The sequence below is a fragment of the Lathamus discolor genome, chromosome 3 (genome assembly GCF_037157495.1).
Source record: "Lathamus discolor isolate bLatDis1 chromosome 3, bLatDis1.hap1, whole genome shotgun sequence".
NCBI lineage: Eukaryota > Metazoa > Chordata > Aves > Psittaciformes > Psittacidae > Lathamus > Lathamus discolor.
In genome coordinates this window covers 22954054-22967048 of record NC_088886.1, presented here as the reverse complement: position 1 = coordinate 22967048, position 12995 = coordinate 22954054, and the positions used below count along the sequence as shown (strand labels likewise).

General features: G+C 47.8%; 1 protein-coding gene across 3 annotated transcripts; it reads right to left on the bottom strand.

Annotated features, from left to right (window-relative positions):
- Positions 1–4285: 4285 nt before the first annotated feature.
- Positions 4286–12745, bottom strand: TOR1AIP2 (torsin 1A interacting protein 2). 3 transcript variants are annotated; one of them, XM_065674057.1, is made up of 6 exons: positions 12423–12745; positions 11296–11496; positions 9273–9566; positions 8725–9045; positions 8187–8351; positions 4286–7293 (listed from the first exon to the last, which is right to left on the bottom strand). In XM_065674057.1, the coding sequence occupies exons 2-6, from the start codon at positions 11327–11329 to the stop codon at positions 6527–6529; spliced, it is 1581 nt and encodes a 526-aa protein (XP_065530129.1). In that variant the 5' UTR covers positions 11330–11496; positions 12423–12745; the 3' UTR covers positions 4286–6526. The 3 variants fall into 3 exon arrangements, with proteins under 3 accessions (XP_065530129.1, XP_065530128.1, XP_065530130.1); XM_065674056.1 differs by having other exon boundaries at positions 9273–9569; positions 12423–12744; XM_065674058.1 differs by having other exon boundaries at positions 8253–8351; positions 9273–9569; positions 12423–12742.
- Between the last annotated feature and the right edge of the window lie 250 nt (positions 12746–12995).

The window sequence follows — 12995 nt, the reverse complement described above, 5'->3', positions numbered from 1 at the left end:
AGAGGCAGTGGGGTGGGGGAGAGGCTGTGCTGAAGAAGAAAAGTGTGTCTGGCTCCAGCTGAGTGAGGGAGTCAGTAGCAGTTCGGATCTCACATGAGTTATGGTGTGTCTGATGTCCTACAGCTCAAACCCAGTGCATGAGCAGGAGCCCAGGGAGGCAGAAACAGGCTGTTGTATGCTGTTCAGTGCAAAGACAATTTGAGGAGGGGGATCTGCATGTGAGGCGTGAAGGGAGTGTGATGGTGCAAATCCAGGTGGCTTTCAGTGCTCTCCCCTCCAGGGCCCCTCTGTGCCCCCTCTCCTGACCTTTCTTGCTAGGCCAGTTTGCATCTCTTAAGCACAACTCCTGAGCCTCTTCTGCTCACAGGGGTGATGCAAGTGCAGTATGAAAGGCAGCAAGACACTGTTAAAATGCCGCTTGCCATTTTACACGCTGAGTTTAAGCAGCATGGTTGTTTTCTTGATGTTCAGAGCACTTTTTGAATAATCTCGGTCAATGTGGGAGCAGTGGTATAGGAGATAAAGGTTCCCTCTTAGTCTTGAGAACCCAACCCCCACTAATCAATATATGGAAGGGTTTGGTAGTGTATTGAACTGATTAATACACTTAAAACTTTGCTAATAAAACCATCACCAGTCACTACAACCAGCTTCCAGTCTTGTAATCGTTTCTAATCCACCTCTCTCAATTTGTGGGTTTTTTTTCCCTACTGTCTTTATTTAAAGTAAATTTGCCACTTTCTAACTGGGCCAGCTGGTTCTGCTGTATTATGTACATGAGCAGGCTGAGCTCTGCATGTGCAGCAGCTCTTTGTGGTCTTGCATTCAGCCTTACCATTGAAAAGGGCTTTTCCTCTGCTGCTTCCCAGTTCCATGTGCCCTGTTAACAGAAAGTAGGTCTGTATTACCACCAGGGAATGTTTAAAGGATTTGTGAGGTTGAGGATCTCCCCTTTATTAGCACCCAAGAGCACAGCCATATAGTTTCATCGTTACAGTCTCTCCGTAACCAAATATGAGCTGGGGCCAGTCAGTGTGTTTCACTGTAGGTGCCAGCCACATTTGGACATATAGGCTGCTTGTGGGGATCTGATCTGTGCTCATCTCCTGCCCTCTGGAAATTGCCTAGAGTTATTGCAACTTCTTGTTTCATTGAATTGTGTTTCATTAGCCAACTGTTTCTCCAAAAAGCTTCCAAACACAGTCAGGTAGAGAAATCAAGGCATATTGCCTTTACAAAGGAGAACCAATATTTGTGGCTGTTGTTGCAGCAGGTCCTGCAGGACTGGATTACACCATCCTTTAACATTACCTGAAGGGATTTATTGTGCTCACAACTCACTTGCAGATGTCAAGATGGCAGCTATCTTCCCACATGGAAAGTTTCAGCGTCATAACTATAGAGGTTGTGAATTCAAAAAAATGCATGTGAGAGATTGGTCTGAAGCGTGAAGGTATCTGGACCTCTTTATTTCCCTGAGTGTGTGTGTTTTCCTTCCATTGGCCAAGCTGCTGGAGGAAGCCTGTCTTTGACAGCAGTCTTGCAGGACACTGCAGTGGGTTTTCAGTCCATACCTCTGGCCAAACGGTCACAGTAACTCAGTTGGCTTTACCTGGTGTTTGCCCCAGCACAGATGCCCCTTCCTGGCCCTTAGAGCAGAAACAACTGGACTTTGCCCTCCCTTTTGTGGAAGACCTGTGTGGTCCAAGGCTTCCCACTGCAGACACAAGCTCTGACTAGGGAAATGACTGGTTCTTCTTTCTGTCATTCTGACTAGCTCTAAGGGGTCAGCTCTGTTAACAGAAAAAACAGCGGCTTCATTCAGCTCAAGCTGTTAACTGGGAGAAGAGGCCAGGTCCGCTCTCCTGTAGAGATCATCACGACCTGAAACTGCTTCCCGGAGGTGTTTGAGGGGTCCCTAAGTTGCTGGGGCAGAGGCTAAAGCAGACCTCAAAGGATGTGTGGTGTGCGGAGGCTGTTTCCATCCCTTGTGTTGAACCCCGGGGCTGCCTCCGCTCAGGCTCCGAGACGATCCTCAGCTCTCGAGTGCCCTCTCTCGGGCTGAGCGGAACTGCACACTCCAGGCAAAGCGGGGAGAGGCAGCAGGAGGTCTGTTCATGGCTTTGCCTCCTCCCTGTGCTGGCAATACACTTGCAAGCTGTATTCTTCAAGCCTTTTCATTGCCGGCTCCTAGATCCACACCCCACAGGCTGATGCTAAGCTCCTTTGTGCAGTTCATTGTATGGCTGCTTCCCCTGGAGAGGTGAAGGAGGGAAATAAAAAACCTGTTAAGCTCCCCGTATATGCAAATCTCTCTTACAGTGGAGGTTTTGTAGGCCTAAAAGTGACCCCCAAGAAACCAGCCCTCTGGCAGCAGAGCCTACCCATGCATGGAGCTGCAGGAGAGTTAAGCTGTCAGAGAGCTCCTGGAGGTTAAAGCTCAAAAGAAGAGATGTAGATCAGCCGGGTTCACTACCTGTCTCCTTATGTCCTGTCTTCTTCCAGTTTTAGCCTGTGCTGGTGCAGAGGGGCAAACAGAGATGTGGCATGATGCGCCTGTTGCAGGGACAGGGATGCTGCACAGAGAGCCAGGTGGCATGCCAAAACCCACGCAGCACTGGCTGGGCCACTTGCCTTTAAATGCTGGAGATGGTAAGTTTATGTCCTATCACAAGGCAGTGACACATTCACACATACTATCAGTGCTCATTTTGTGGTGGTACAGTCCAGACTGGCCTTCCAGAACTGGTTTTGCCCCTCAGTTGAGCTGCTGTGTAATTTTCAAGGTGATTTTTAGGGTTGTTGAGCAGCCTGTGGCAGCACATCCTTCCCTGCAGAACTACTGCTGCAGAGAGCAGTACTAAAAAAAAAGGGGATAGCTGGGGAGTGGAATGCTTTAATAGGCCACGCAGAAAACGATTTTTTAATTTTTTTAAGATCAGGAATTGAAAAATAATTTCGTTTTTTGCATTGATGTAGCAGCAGGCAACTCATAAGCCCCAGCCAAACCCATGGCCTTGCTGGGCTTGGGTGATGTGTATGTACAAGAAGAGATGTTCCCAGAGAGATTATGAACTAGGCCTGGGAAGAATAATTTACCTGCGATGCTGCAGAGCTGGACCATGTCCTGCTTCATCCTAGTCTTGTGGTGACCTGCCACAGCCTGGGAAGGGGAAGCTTTAGTTCCTCCTGAGCTGCCATGGGTGTATCTGCTCCCTATGCCCCATGAGCTCTGTGTCACCTGGCAGGCACCGCTCCCATTCCCGGTTCAACCTGTTTTTTGGAGCAGGTTCGAGGATGATGATTCTGTTTGCTAACAGAGATCTTAAGGTCCTTTCCAACCCTAACTATTCTATGATTCTATGGTGAGCACACCATCTAGGGGAAAACTACCAGTGCATCCTTCTGCCTGGAGACGCTCTCGGAGCTTGTTCAGCCGGTCCCTTTGCACTCACTTTCAAATTCATGTGCAAGACTAAAAAAACAGCCTGGATTTGTCATCCACCAGTCACTTAACCTGGTGACATCAGACTTTCATCTGAATCTTTGGGCTAGGACCAAGTCTTGCTCTTTTGCATCAGACAACAGGAGACAAGTGATGTTTACTTCTGGCAATCGATCACGTGAACATCTATGTGAAAATAGATGCCAATGTTATGAGTATTTAAGTTGTCAGGGCCTGGACAGGGACTGAAGAAAATCCAGAATGAAAGGGTAAACCCTCTTTTGTTCAGCCTTTTCTCTGTTTAGGCCTGAGCTGGGCAAAGTAATTAATCACAAATATAAGAATTTGCGTGTGCTGACATGGTGTGACATTGGGTGCAACCGATCTAATCAAGGGTGTTGAAATATTTGCTTTCTGCATTTCTCAAGTATTTCAGTTGTCCATGGATTTTAGTTTAATTATTATCATTAAGCATTACGCAAACCTTGGTATGTTCCAGTCTGCATTGAATTCAGCAGCTGTTTGGGGGTTTTAGTTTTGATTTAGATGAAAAAGCTGCAAATGTTTGCCCCGAACAACTGAGAAAAAGGTTGTTTGGGTTTTTTCTGGAAAAAGCTAATATTCGGTTTGTTTGCACAAATATAGCCCTGACCTAAAAAAACCTTTGTCTAATATCTAATGATCCCTTCTCCTTAATAAACTGAAAATAGCTAGCGGAGGGGAAAAAAGAAAGAACAAAACCAAAACACCAAAAAAACCCCAACAAAAACCACCACCAAAAAAGCAAGCAAATAAACCAACCGATCACAAAACCAGAATACGTATGGCAAGACTCCAGTCTCGCTTTGAGGACTTCTGGTTTCTTTCACAACCTCATTATTTATTTTTAAATAGAAGTCTCGGTTCAGAAGCAAGCAGACAGGTTGTCTTTAAAAGGTCATAAAAATATCTGTCTCAGTATTAGACCAGCTCAGGTGGGTGAAGCTTACAGTGATGTGCCCAAGCAGTGTGAATTTGGCCTTCCATACCCTGGCTATGCATTACAAAAACAGTGCATAGAACTGAGAGTGTGATAACATTAAAATACAGACTTCCTTCGAGATATTGACATGATTAATGCTCTGCTGGTTCTTACATCAACACCCATACTGAACCGTGCAGAGCAGAAACAATATTTTCCGTTACCAAAGTAGTGTTTAACAATAAAAAGGAGGAAGGGGAGGAAGCAACCTGTATCTTGTACGAAACCACGCTCTGGGCTGCCCTGCTAATGCTGAGCTCCAGCAGGTAACTCTCACATCCAGCCTAGTGTTTGTCATGGTTAAAACTCTTTGGTTGTGTCTTCATGTCCCCAACCAACAAAGTTGTCCTTTGACTAGAACATGAACAAATAACCCCTTCCTCTTCCTTCGTTTTGTCCCCTCCTCCAAGTTAGTGGCCACATACCTCCTAAGAGAGGTCAAGGCACGCAGCATGAGGAAAGAAGAGACAGACTGTGGTTTTAGGGTGCAGGGTTGTACCTCAGCTGACCCATCAGTGGGGCACATCAGCAAGGCACCATTGGCAGGAGACCTGGACAGCACCAGCACTCTGAGGAGCACTTACAGGTGCTGCTTGTAAAAACACCATAGCGTTCTCAATTTGTGTCCTGTTTGGATACAGAGCCTGGCTCTGTAAGGCCCCAGTCTGTGCTGCTTATATGGAAATAAGCCATGCTCTGCTACAGCTGCTCCTTCCCTGGCAGACAGCTCTGTAGGCACGAGGGTCTGACACCCAGGGCAGGTTGCTGTGTTGTTATAAATGCTGGAACCTGCACCTACCCCTGAGGTGTTCCCTGAGTTGGCTGCTTTGTCCCAGAGTCTCAGAGCACCTGCAGAAGTGCAGTGTGCAGGGGCAACACAGTGTTTCCAGGACTTGTATTTCTCTTCCTGATATGCAGAAGAGGAGGCACAGTAAGAAACCAACTTGCTTTGTTGGGGAATTTTAGTGTTAATGTGAGAGATTTTGTCTTTACCAGCTAATCCCAGCTCTGTTCCTGGTTGCTTTAGCGTTATCACAGAGCACCAGCTGCCTGTCAGGGAGGCAAATGTACCTTTGGAGGGCAAAAACCTGGAGTGCTACCCTATGCGATTTGAAATAAATATCAATGCTAACTTCTACATTCATCAATAAAAGTTAGCTGGGGAGAGACAGGCTTCCTGTCCTCACACAGATCAGAGACCCAGGTGAAGAACAATTCATCATGTAGGACCACAGCTGGTGCATCAGCCCAAAGATATAGTCATAGTCTTGTGGCAGCAAAGGGATCAACAGTGGACATTTTTTAAAAGAGGTAGCATAAGTTAAACTGTGTTACTCATTCTTTTACCTGTGCAGTCAGAGCAACAGTGAGGTGGTTTCTGTTTCACTGCTCTCTGAAATTTCTTCTAATTGATGTTTAGGGGATTTCTGAATCGCAGGCTTGTTTGGACATTCTATATTTAGGATCTGGTCTTTGCAAGGTGTCAATTTGTCTGTGCAAGTGTGACCCTATCAGGACTGACTGGTCAAACCCCTGACTAGCAAATGAGTCTTCTTTTTGAAGTATGCCTTCAAAATGTTGGGCTTTGAGGAATTTGACCTTCCTGTGTTTCAGCAGCACTCTGCAAATGGAGAGAAACCTTCTAGATAAAGTACATTCTGAGACCAGTTGTACATGACATTAGCAAACTAAGAGGCAGGGAGAAATGAAAGAGATACTGAAGTATCTTTCTGGCATACTAGTTGTGTACGTTATTTGTGTATCTTCTGATAGAAATGCTACCTGCAAAGTCCTGTTTTCCCTCCTGCCTTCACACACAGCAACGTTCTCCTGTGCAATTAGCAGTCTAGAGTACCCACTCTTCCCATCTGCTAGAAGGAAGTGTGCAATCTATCATCTCCAAGCTGGCAAACAGCCTGAATCAACTTATACCTGTCAAACTCTTTTGAGGAAGATGCGAGAAACAAATTGAAGAGAAATAGCACTGTTTGTGTATGCCTGCACCAGAGTTGACAGGACCATTGCCCAACCCTCCTCTGAGGCTCTGGCAGCCTCTGCCTCTAGGATTTGGTGTGGACATGGCAGCCTCCTTTCTCGATGGCCTGCACAGGGTAGATCGGTAGGACCAGGTGGGAGATGCGGCTCCACAGCCCACTGAGCTTGTCGGAGTCCATGTGGTCGGGGGAGCGGGGGGTCCCGGTGTCAATGAACCTGGCCCAGAGGAAGTCACGGACACTCTCCTCCACCTGCTGGAGGCTGATGTGGGTCTCCAGCGTCTCCTCCTCCAGCAGCACAGTCAGCAGCAGGGCCACGTCCTTGAAAGCAGCACTTTCGTGGTCACAATACTTGTAGAAGATGAGGGTGGCCCCTGCCGGCAGCAACTCAAAGCGGTGGATCACTGCAGCACGGCTCCTAGCCTGGAAAGCTGAGCTCAGCTCCATGTCTACCTCCAGCTTGGCCTTGTCACTCTGGAGCCTGGATTTCCCCATGCCATCAATCTGGACTGTGCTGCCATGCAGGGCAGCCGAGTAGGTGTCAGCCACATGGGTGCTAAGGCATTGCAAGGTCTGCTCACCCTTGCGGGCAGCTGTAAAGATAATGATGGCTGGCTGTGTGTGGTGAGATGCACTGAGGTGCTTTTGCAGGAACTTGCGCCCGCGCAGCCAGAGTTGAGGACTCTGCCCTGGAAACCTCTCCTGCAGCTGGTCGAACTGGGACAGGAATGCCTCCACCGTGGGGTTCTTGGGGGCTTGCTGGGAACTGGAGGTTGGGTTGCTGAAGCAGAGTAGGCAGAAACCAAGCAATAGAAGGCTCAAGGTGATAAGCCCTGTTCAACAGGGGAGAGACCCAAGATGGGGAACAGAAGTCAGTCCCAGGTGACCTGCAATGATATGCTAGAAAGTAGCTATGAAGGTTCTTTTTTCTCATTTCAGACCTTTTCCCCTACACTAGGAAAGAGGTTCAAATTGACATGTTCTCTGGGGGACCCAGGAATGAAGTAGCTGCTCCATGCATATTGAGACCCATGCTCCTACCCACCAGATGGGGGGCTACAGCTCCAGAGATGGAGGCGAGGCCACAGCTTTGTTGCGCAGAATTTCCTGAAGAAATTGCAGCTGTCTACAAGCTTTTCTCTCTTTCACCCTCTCTTTTTGCTTTAAGGTTTGTGGCTGTTCAGAGCACCTATCTCCACATAGTGACATGGTTTAGTGGGGGACTTGGCAGTCCTTCAGTAAAGGTTGGACATGATGATCTTAAAGGACTTCTCCAACCTAGCTGGTTCTATGATTCTATATAGAGGTGTCTGACCCAGCTAAAGTGTTGTGTTCGCTGCCTTCCTCCTAGCTATGCTGGGTGAACAAAAGCTACCATGCTTCTGCCCCGAAAAGGACAGCGAGGTCCAGACACAACTGCTTCTGTCCCTCTCCAGATCAGCATCACAGCTCCTGCTTGGGGCCCCATGACACAGAGGGAGACTGGGAAGGGAAACCATCAATGTAATGGCATGAGACCTCCCAGGGCATGCCAACGTAATCCCAGCAGGCTGAACATGCTTTTCATGAGCATGTATGCCTGCTTTTGAGTATGCAGAAATGGATGAAAGCTGTTACTATAGGCTCAAACAGAGCCTATTTTTAAGGGAATGTTTTTTCCCTCAAGCCCTCAGAAAAGGCTGTGAAAGGTCACAAGAGAGAAAAATTATTAAATGTGCTTCATTACTTGTTCCTGGAGGATCAGGGCCTTCCAGTCGGTGAGTAACATGCAAGGGAAGCTTCTTTTCCTCACCTTTCAGGAAGAGGGACTTTTTTGCCTTCTCCTGGTCTGTGCTTTGGGTGGTGACATTCTGCAAGCAGGACTGAGTCTCTGGCTTCGGGGATGTGTGCCCTACAGTAAGAAAAAGAAATGTGCCACTCACGGTTGAGGGAACAGGTAAATTGAGCTGTAACAGGAAAAGCAACAGAGCTGCCAGGAGCTCCCAGCTGAGGGAAAGAGTTAGAAGTCAATACTGCTTTGCATTGACACTGCTTTGAGTCTTGACAGTCTGCTATTTGGGCAGGGGAAGGAGAAAGATAATGCAGAGTGCAGGACAGTACCCAAAGGAGAGAGAAAGAGAGAAGCCAGATAATTTCTTATACCTTCTTTCATGCTTGACTCCGGAAAATTGACAATAGGCACTATAGATTTCACCTTACCATTTTTCTAACGCCTACGCGAATGTGAATAGTGGAAGAGTAGCAACATGCAGCCATCAGCTCACCTTTCATCCCATGTCTGTTCCTTAACATGCCTTGGGATCCATTTTCCTGTGTTTCTTGCTCCATGTTCTCTTCTGGCTCCTGATCTAGGAGAGGAGCACTGGTGCTCTTCTCTGGCAAGAAGTCCTTTGTGACATCTTCTGTGGCAGTCACAGCCAAATGTGGCACTTTACTGTCAGAGCTTAGTGACTTGCTTCTTGATGAAGCATCTTCCTCTGCTGTGTAGGAGCTTTCACATTGCCTGCTTATCTCCTGGCCCTCCCATGTTTCCTGCTGTTCAGGGCTGTCTCCTTTGCTGTCCGTTTTATCATGAGCCAGCTTGGCTATGGGGAATAAAATTTGCAGACCTACACTTAAGTCTCTTTGTTCTTATTCAGCACAAGAACCAACAACCCCCTCCTGCATTTTTGGAAATGCATTTTATGATTCTGTATAGAGATGAACACAAGGAAGGCAGTGAACACAGCACTTTAGCTGGGTCAGATATCTCTATATAGAATCATACATGCATTTACGCACTTTTGGAAATGCTGGATGAGGAGAGACTTACCGTCATCCAAGTCATCTTCTTCCTGGCATGTTTTGGAGACACAATCACTTGTCTTCCTGGATTCTTCCAGTGCTATTTCAGTTTCCTGGTGAACCTTCTCTGCTGTGGGGCCAGCTAAATCGGACAGTGCTGTGTCTCCATCAGGAGTTGGTGATTTACATACTGAAGAGTCCTCCTCTAGTCTACAGGAGGTCTCAGGCCACTTGCTTGCCACTTGGTGCTCAAGTGTTTCTTGGGTGGGCTCTTGGTGGACAGGATGCTCTGCTGTGCTCTGCACCTCATCCTGGGCTGGCCCTGCTGTTGAGATCAGAGTTCAGAAGCTCAGCTAGCCATACAGGAATCAAGAACACCCTGTGCTTTACCACCACCCTGTAAAATTTCCAGTTCTTGCATTTCAGAAACCTCTACCCCAGGTGAGATGGGGGAGAGAATAGGTGACCGAAAGTGAGAAAACTCATGGCTTGAGATCGGGACAGCTGAATAAGTGAAGGAAAGGAGGGGAAACCACAAGCAATGCAAAGGCAATTGCTCACCACCTCCTACAAGTGAACTGATGCCAGGCCACTCTTTGAGCACTGTCCAGCCTCAACCAAACCCCCTCTCCCTTTCTTCCTGTACCCTATTTTTTGTCGCTGAGCGTGATGTTATACTTTACGCAATAACCCATTGCCCATCTTGAGTCTCCACCCAATCTTCTGCCCACCCCAAATTAGTTGCTTGGAGCAGAGAGAGAAGGGGGGAAAAGAAAGCCTTGATGCCATGCCAGCACTGTCCAGCAATCGCCAAAACACTGCTGTGTTATCAACACTATTTTTTTTTAACCACAAATCCAAAACACAGCACTGTACAGGCAGCTGTGAGCAAAGTTAACTCAATCCCAGTCTATGTGCCATGCTGGGGCAAGCAATTCTTTTATTACATGGTAGGATATGTTACCACATCTTCCACAGATAGTGGGATTTCCTAGGCTGGCAAATTAAGGTGATGGATTTGAAGAATTTCTAAGGCTGTTGTTGAGAACTGGCCAGAACAGTTAAGCCAAAGCACTTCAAGCATCTGTCTGAATTGTAAATGTCAGCTCTGCTCATGCTCCTTCTCTGCTCCTGTTCCGGAGCTGCTCTCCCAAACAGCTATGGTAACATATAATTAAAAGCAAACAGTGGAGCATAATTCAATAGAGAAATTCTCCGGCTGAAAGTAAGTGTTTGTAACGTATTCTGAATCTTACAAAACCAAACACTGCAGCTCAAATTTCAGGCACTATTTGTGGAAAACTGCTTATGAATGATCAAGCACTATAATGACAGAAATGATCATGCTAAAACTAGAATAAAGACTGATAAAAATGGCAAGGAACTCCCCGCTAATTTGAAAATGGAGAAAAACCTGCATTTGTCACATATCAGAATATGTTGTCCTTTGGAGCATGACTTTTACATTCCTTGTTGCTGATTATGATGGGAAAACTTCTGATCAGTTAGGACGGATCTGAACTAGTTATAGCATCACAGTATCACTGAAATACTTATATATAGTAGTCACAGTGAGGCACATGGAAGATGTAAGTACATGGTAGAAACTGAACCAGGAGGAACCTCAAGGTATCCTGCTGTTCAAGCTGGGTACAAACAGTACTCCTTGCTGTGCCTCTCCAGAGGTTTTCCATCCATAGGTGATGGAAAACTGGCCTATTATTTAAGCACCTGTAAATGGGAAGCACTGGGATGCAGGGAAGAAATCTTTCCCAGCTGTAGCTGCATCTTTAGCCTTTCTTGTACTGCCATCCTGGACACAGAGTCTAAACCTGTTGCAGACTGGAATCCAAAACTGAACCAACTTGTTAATCTTTCACCCTTCAGAAAAAGATAGCACCTTGCTTTTCTGGGTCTGGAAAAGAGGGGATTCTTTTTATTATTTTTATTTTTTACTATTTTTATTTTGTTTAGGTTTCCCGTATCACTGTTGAAGTCTTCTTGCAAAGGGGTTTTCCTAGTAGATGGAGTTAAGCATATGATTCGCTTACCTCCAGAGAGATCCACACTTGGATTCTCTTCCATTTTCTTTCTTCCCTGGAGCTCTGGCTTCTGCACTGTTTTGTTTCACTTTCTTCTTTGGTCATAAGGAGACGTATCTCCCTGCTGTTTGAGTGGCTGATCAAATCCTCCCCTCCTCACAGACACCATCCTGTCTAGGTCTTGGGAGTTGCTATTAAATGCCCATAAACCTGATAACCAGAAACATAGCAGCAAGTGATTCATGGTGAAGAAGGAGGCTACTCCCTCCTCAATTACCACGGTGGTGTGAAAATGGATGGATACTGCTGATAAACAGAAACCTTTAGCCCAAGAGCTATTAGATATTTTGCTTCCCAGCAGGCTGCTGTCTTGGGGCACGCCAGTGGAGGGAGGCACCGGTTTGTCACCCAGGTGGACTTGGATGGACTCATTCACTCTTGAGATGGCAGGACTGGAGCCTGCAGCTTGGCAGGCTGCCCCATGTGCTTCCGGGCACCTGGTATCCCACAGCCAGGCTGACAGAGCAGTGAGCCTGTTCCACCTTACCTTCCTGCCTCTGGCACGTCAGAACGGGACACGGTGGTGCTGGGAGGTGAAGCCACTGACAGAAACACCGAGTGGCCTGTGTGCAGCAGTGTTACCCCCACCCGACCCTCAGCAGTGCCGGAGCTGGGTGCTGTGAACATGGAGCAACACCCTGACTCTCCTACACCCCCAGAAATACTTCCCCCTCTGCTAAAGTGCTTTGGGACTGGATGGCCATGCTGGCCTGCTAGTGCAACCTCAGAAAGTGGATGGCTTTTACAAGAGCAACGCCTGCCCACGGAGATCTGTGCAGCTTGGAAAACTCCTGAGCAGCTTTCCCCACTGGGAGTGGTTTGTGGGGATTTCCATACAGAAATCTCAAGCGCAGCCCTCTCCGCAGCCCGTCTAGCATAGCGGGGCACCTTCTCCCAGCCGCACTGTCTCTACAGTTGAGCTTTCTTGCTAAACACCAGATTTGGGAGGCAGGGTGGGAGGGTGTAAACCTGCTGCTCCCTGCCGCCCGGCTCTCGTCCCTCCCCTCCCTGTGCTGCTGCCTCTGGCACAAGAAGGAAGTCAGAGAACAAAGTGGTTTGCAGAGTGAGATGCTTACCCGGGCAGACTGGGAGCTGCTCAGGGCGCCGCAGTGAAGCAGAGGGGCGCCAGGAGGAAGCCAGCGCTGGCCGCTCCACTTGCCCTTCCCAGAGGCCCTTCGGCTCCGCTGTGGGCCGGACAGCCCCGGCACCCGCCACACACCCTTAGTCCTCCGCTGTCAACGTGACAGTGAACTCTGCCCTTCCCCGGCTGCCGGGAGCTGCTGGGAGCTGTAGTTTTCCTGCCCTCCTGCTCACCAAAGCCGGGCGGATTTTCCGCAGTCGCTGTCGGGAGCGTTCAGGAAACTCTTAACTTCTTTTCTTTGGCTGTATTTCCGAATGCGATCGTGCGCAGTCTCTTTCTGGCAAACTGGATGACCGTCAGCTTCCTGCATTAAGTAACAGCGCTGCAGATTTAAACCAAATGACAGTGAGGAGGGAGCTGTTTTGAGAGCTGATTTATGCAGATTGAAAGTACCACAAGAAAAAGAAAAAAAGCCAAACATGTAGCCAGCAAACCCCGGGCTCTGGAAATGTCACACTGTGCAAGTGCAGGGAAGACGGGGAGCCATGGGCTGTGAAATGGAGTGTCT

What these genes read in the sequence shown, in the direction of transcription:
- TOR1AIP2 (XM_065674056.1), bottom strand. Translation starts at nt 11,329, where the DNA reads ATGGAAGAGAATCCAAGTGTGGATCTCTCTGGAG. An exon ending in AGAAGATGACTTGGATGACG is followed by an intron (nt 9,046 to 9,272) that starts GTAAGTCTCTCC and finishes TATTCCCCATAG; the next exon opens with CCAAGCTGGCTCATGATAAA. An exon ending in CCCTGATCCTCCAGGAACAA is followed by an intron (nt 7,294 to 8,186) that starts GTAATGAAGCAC and finishes CCTGTTGAACAG; the next exon opens with GGCTTATCACCTTGAGCCTT.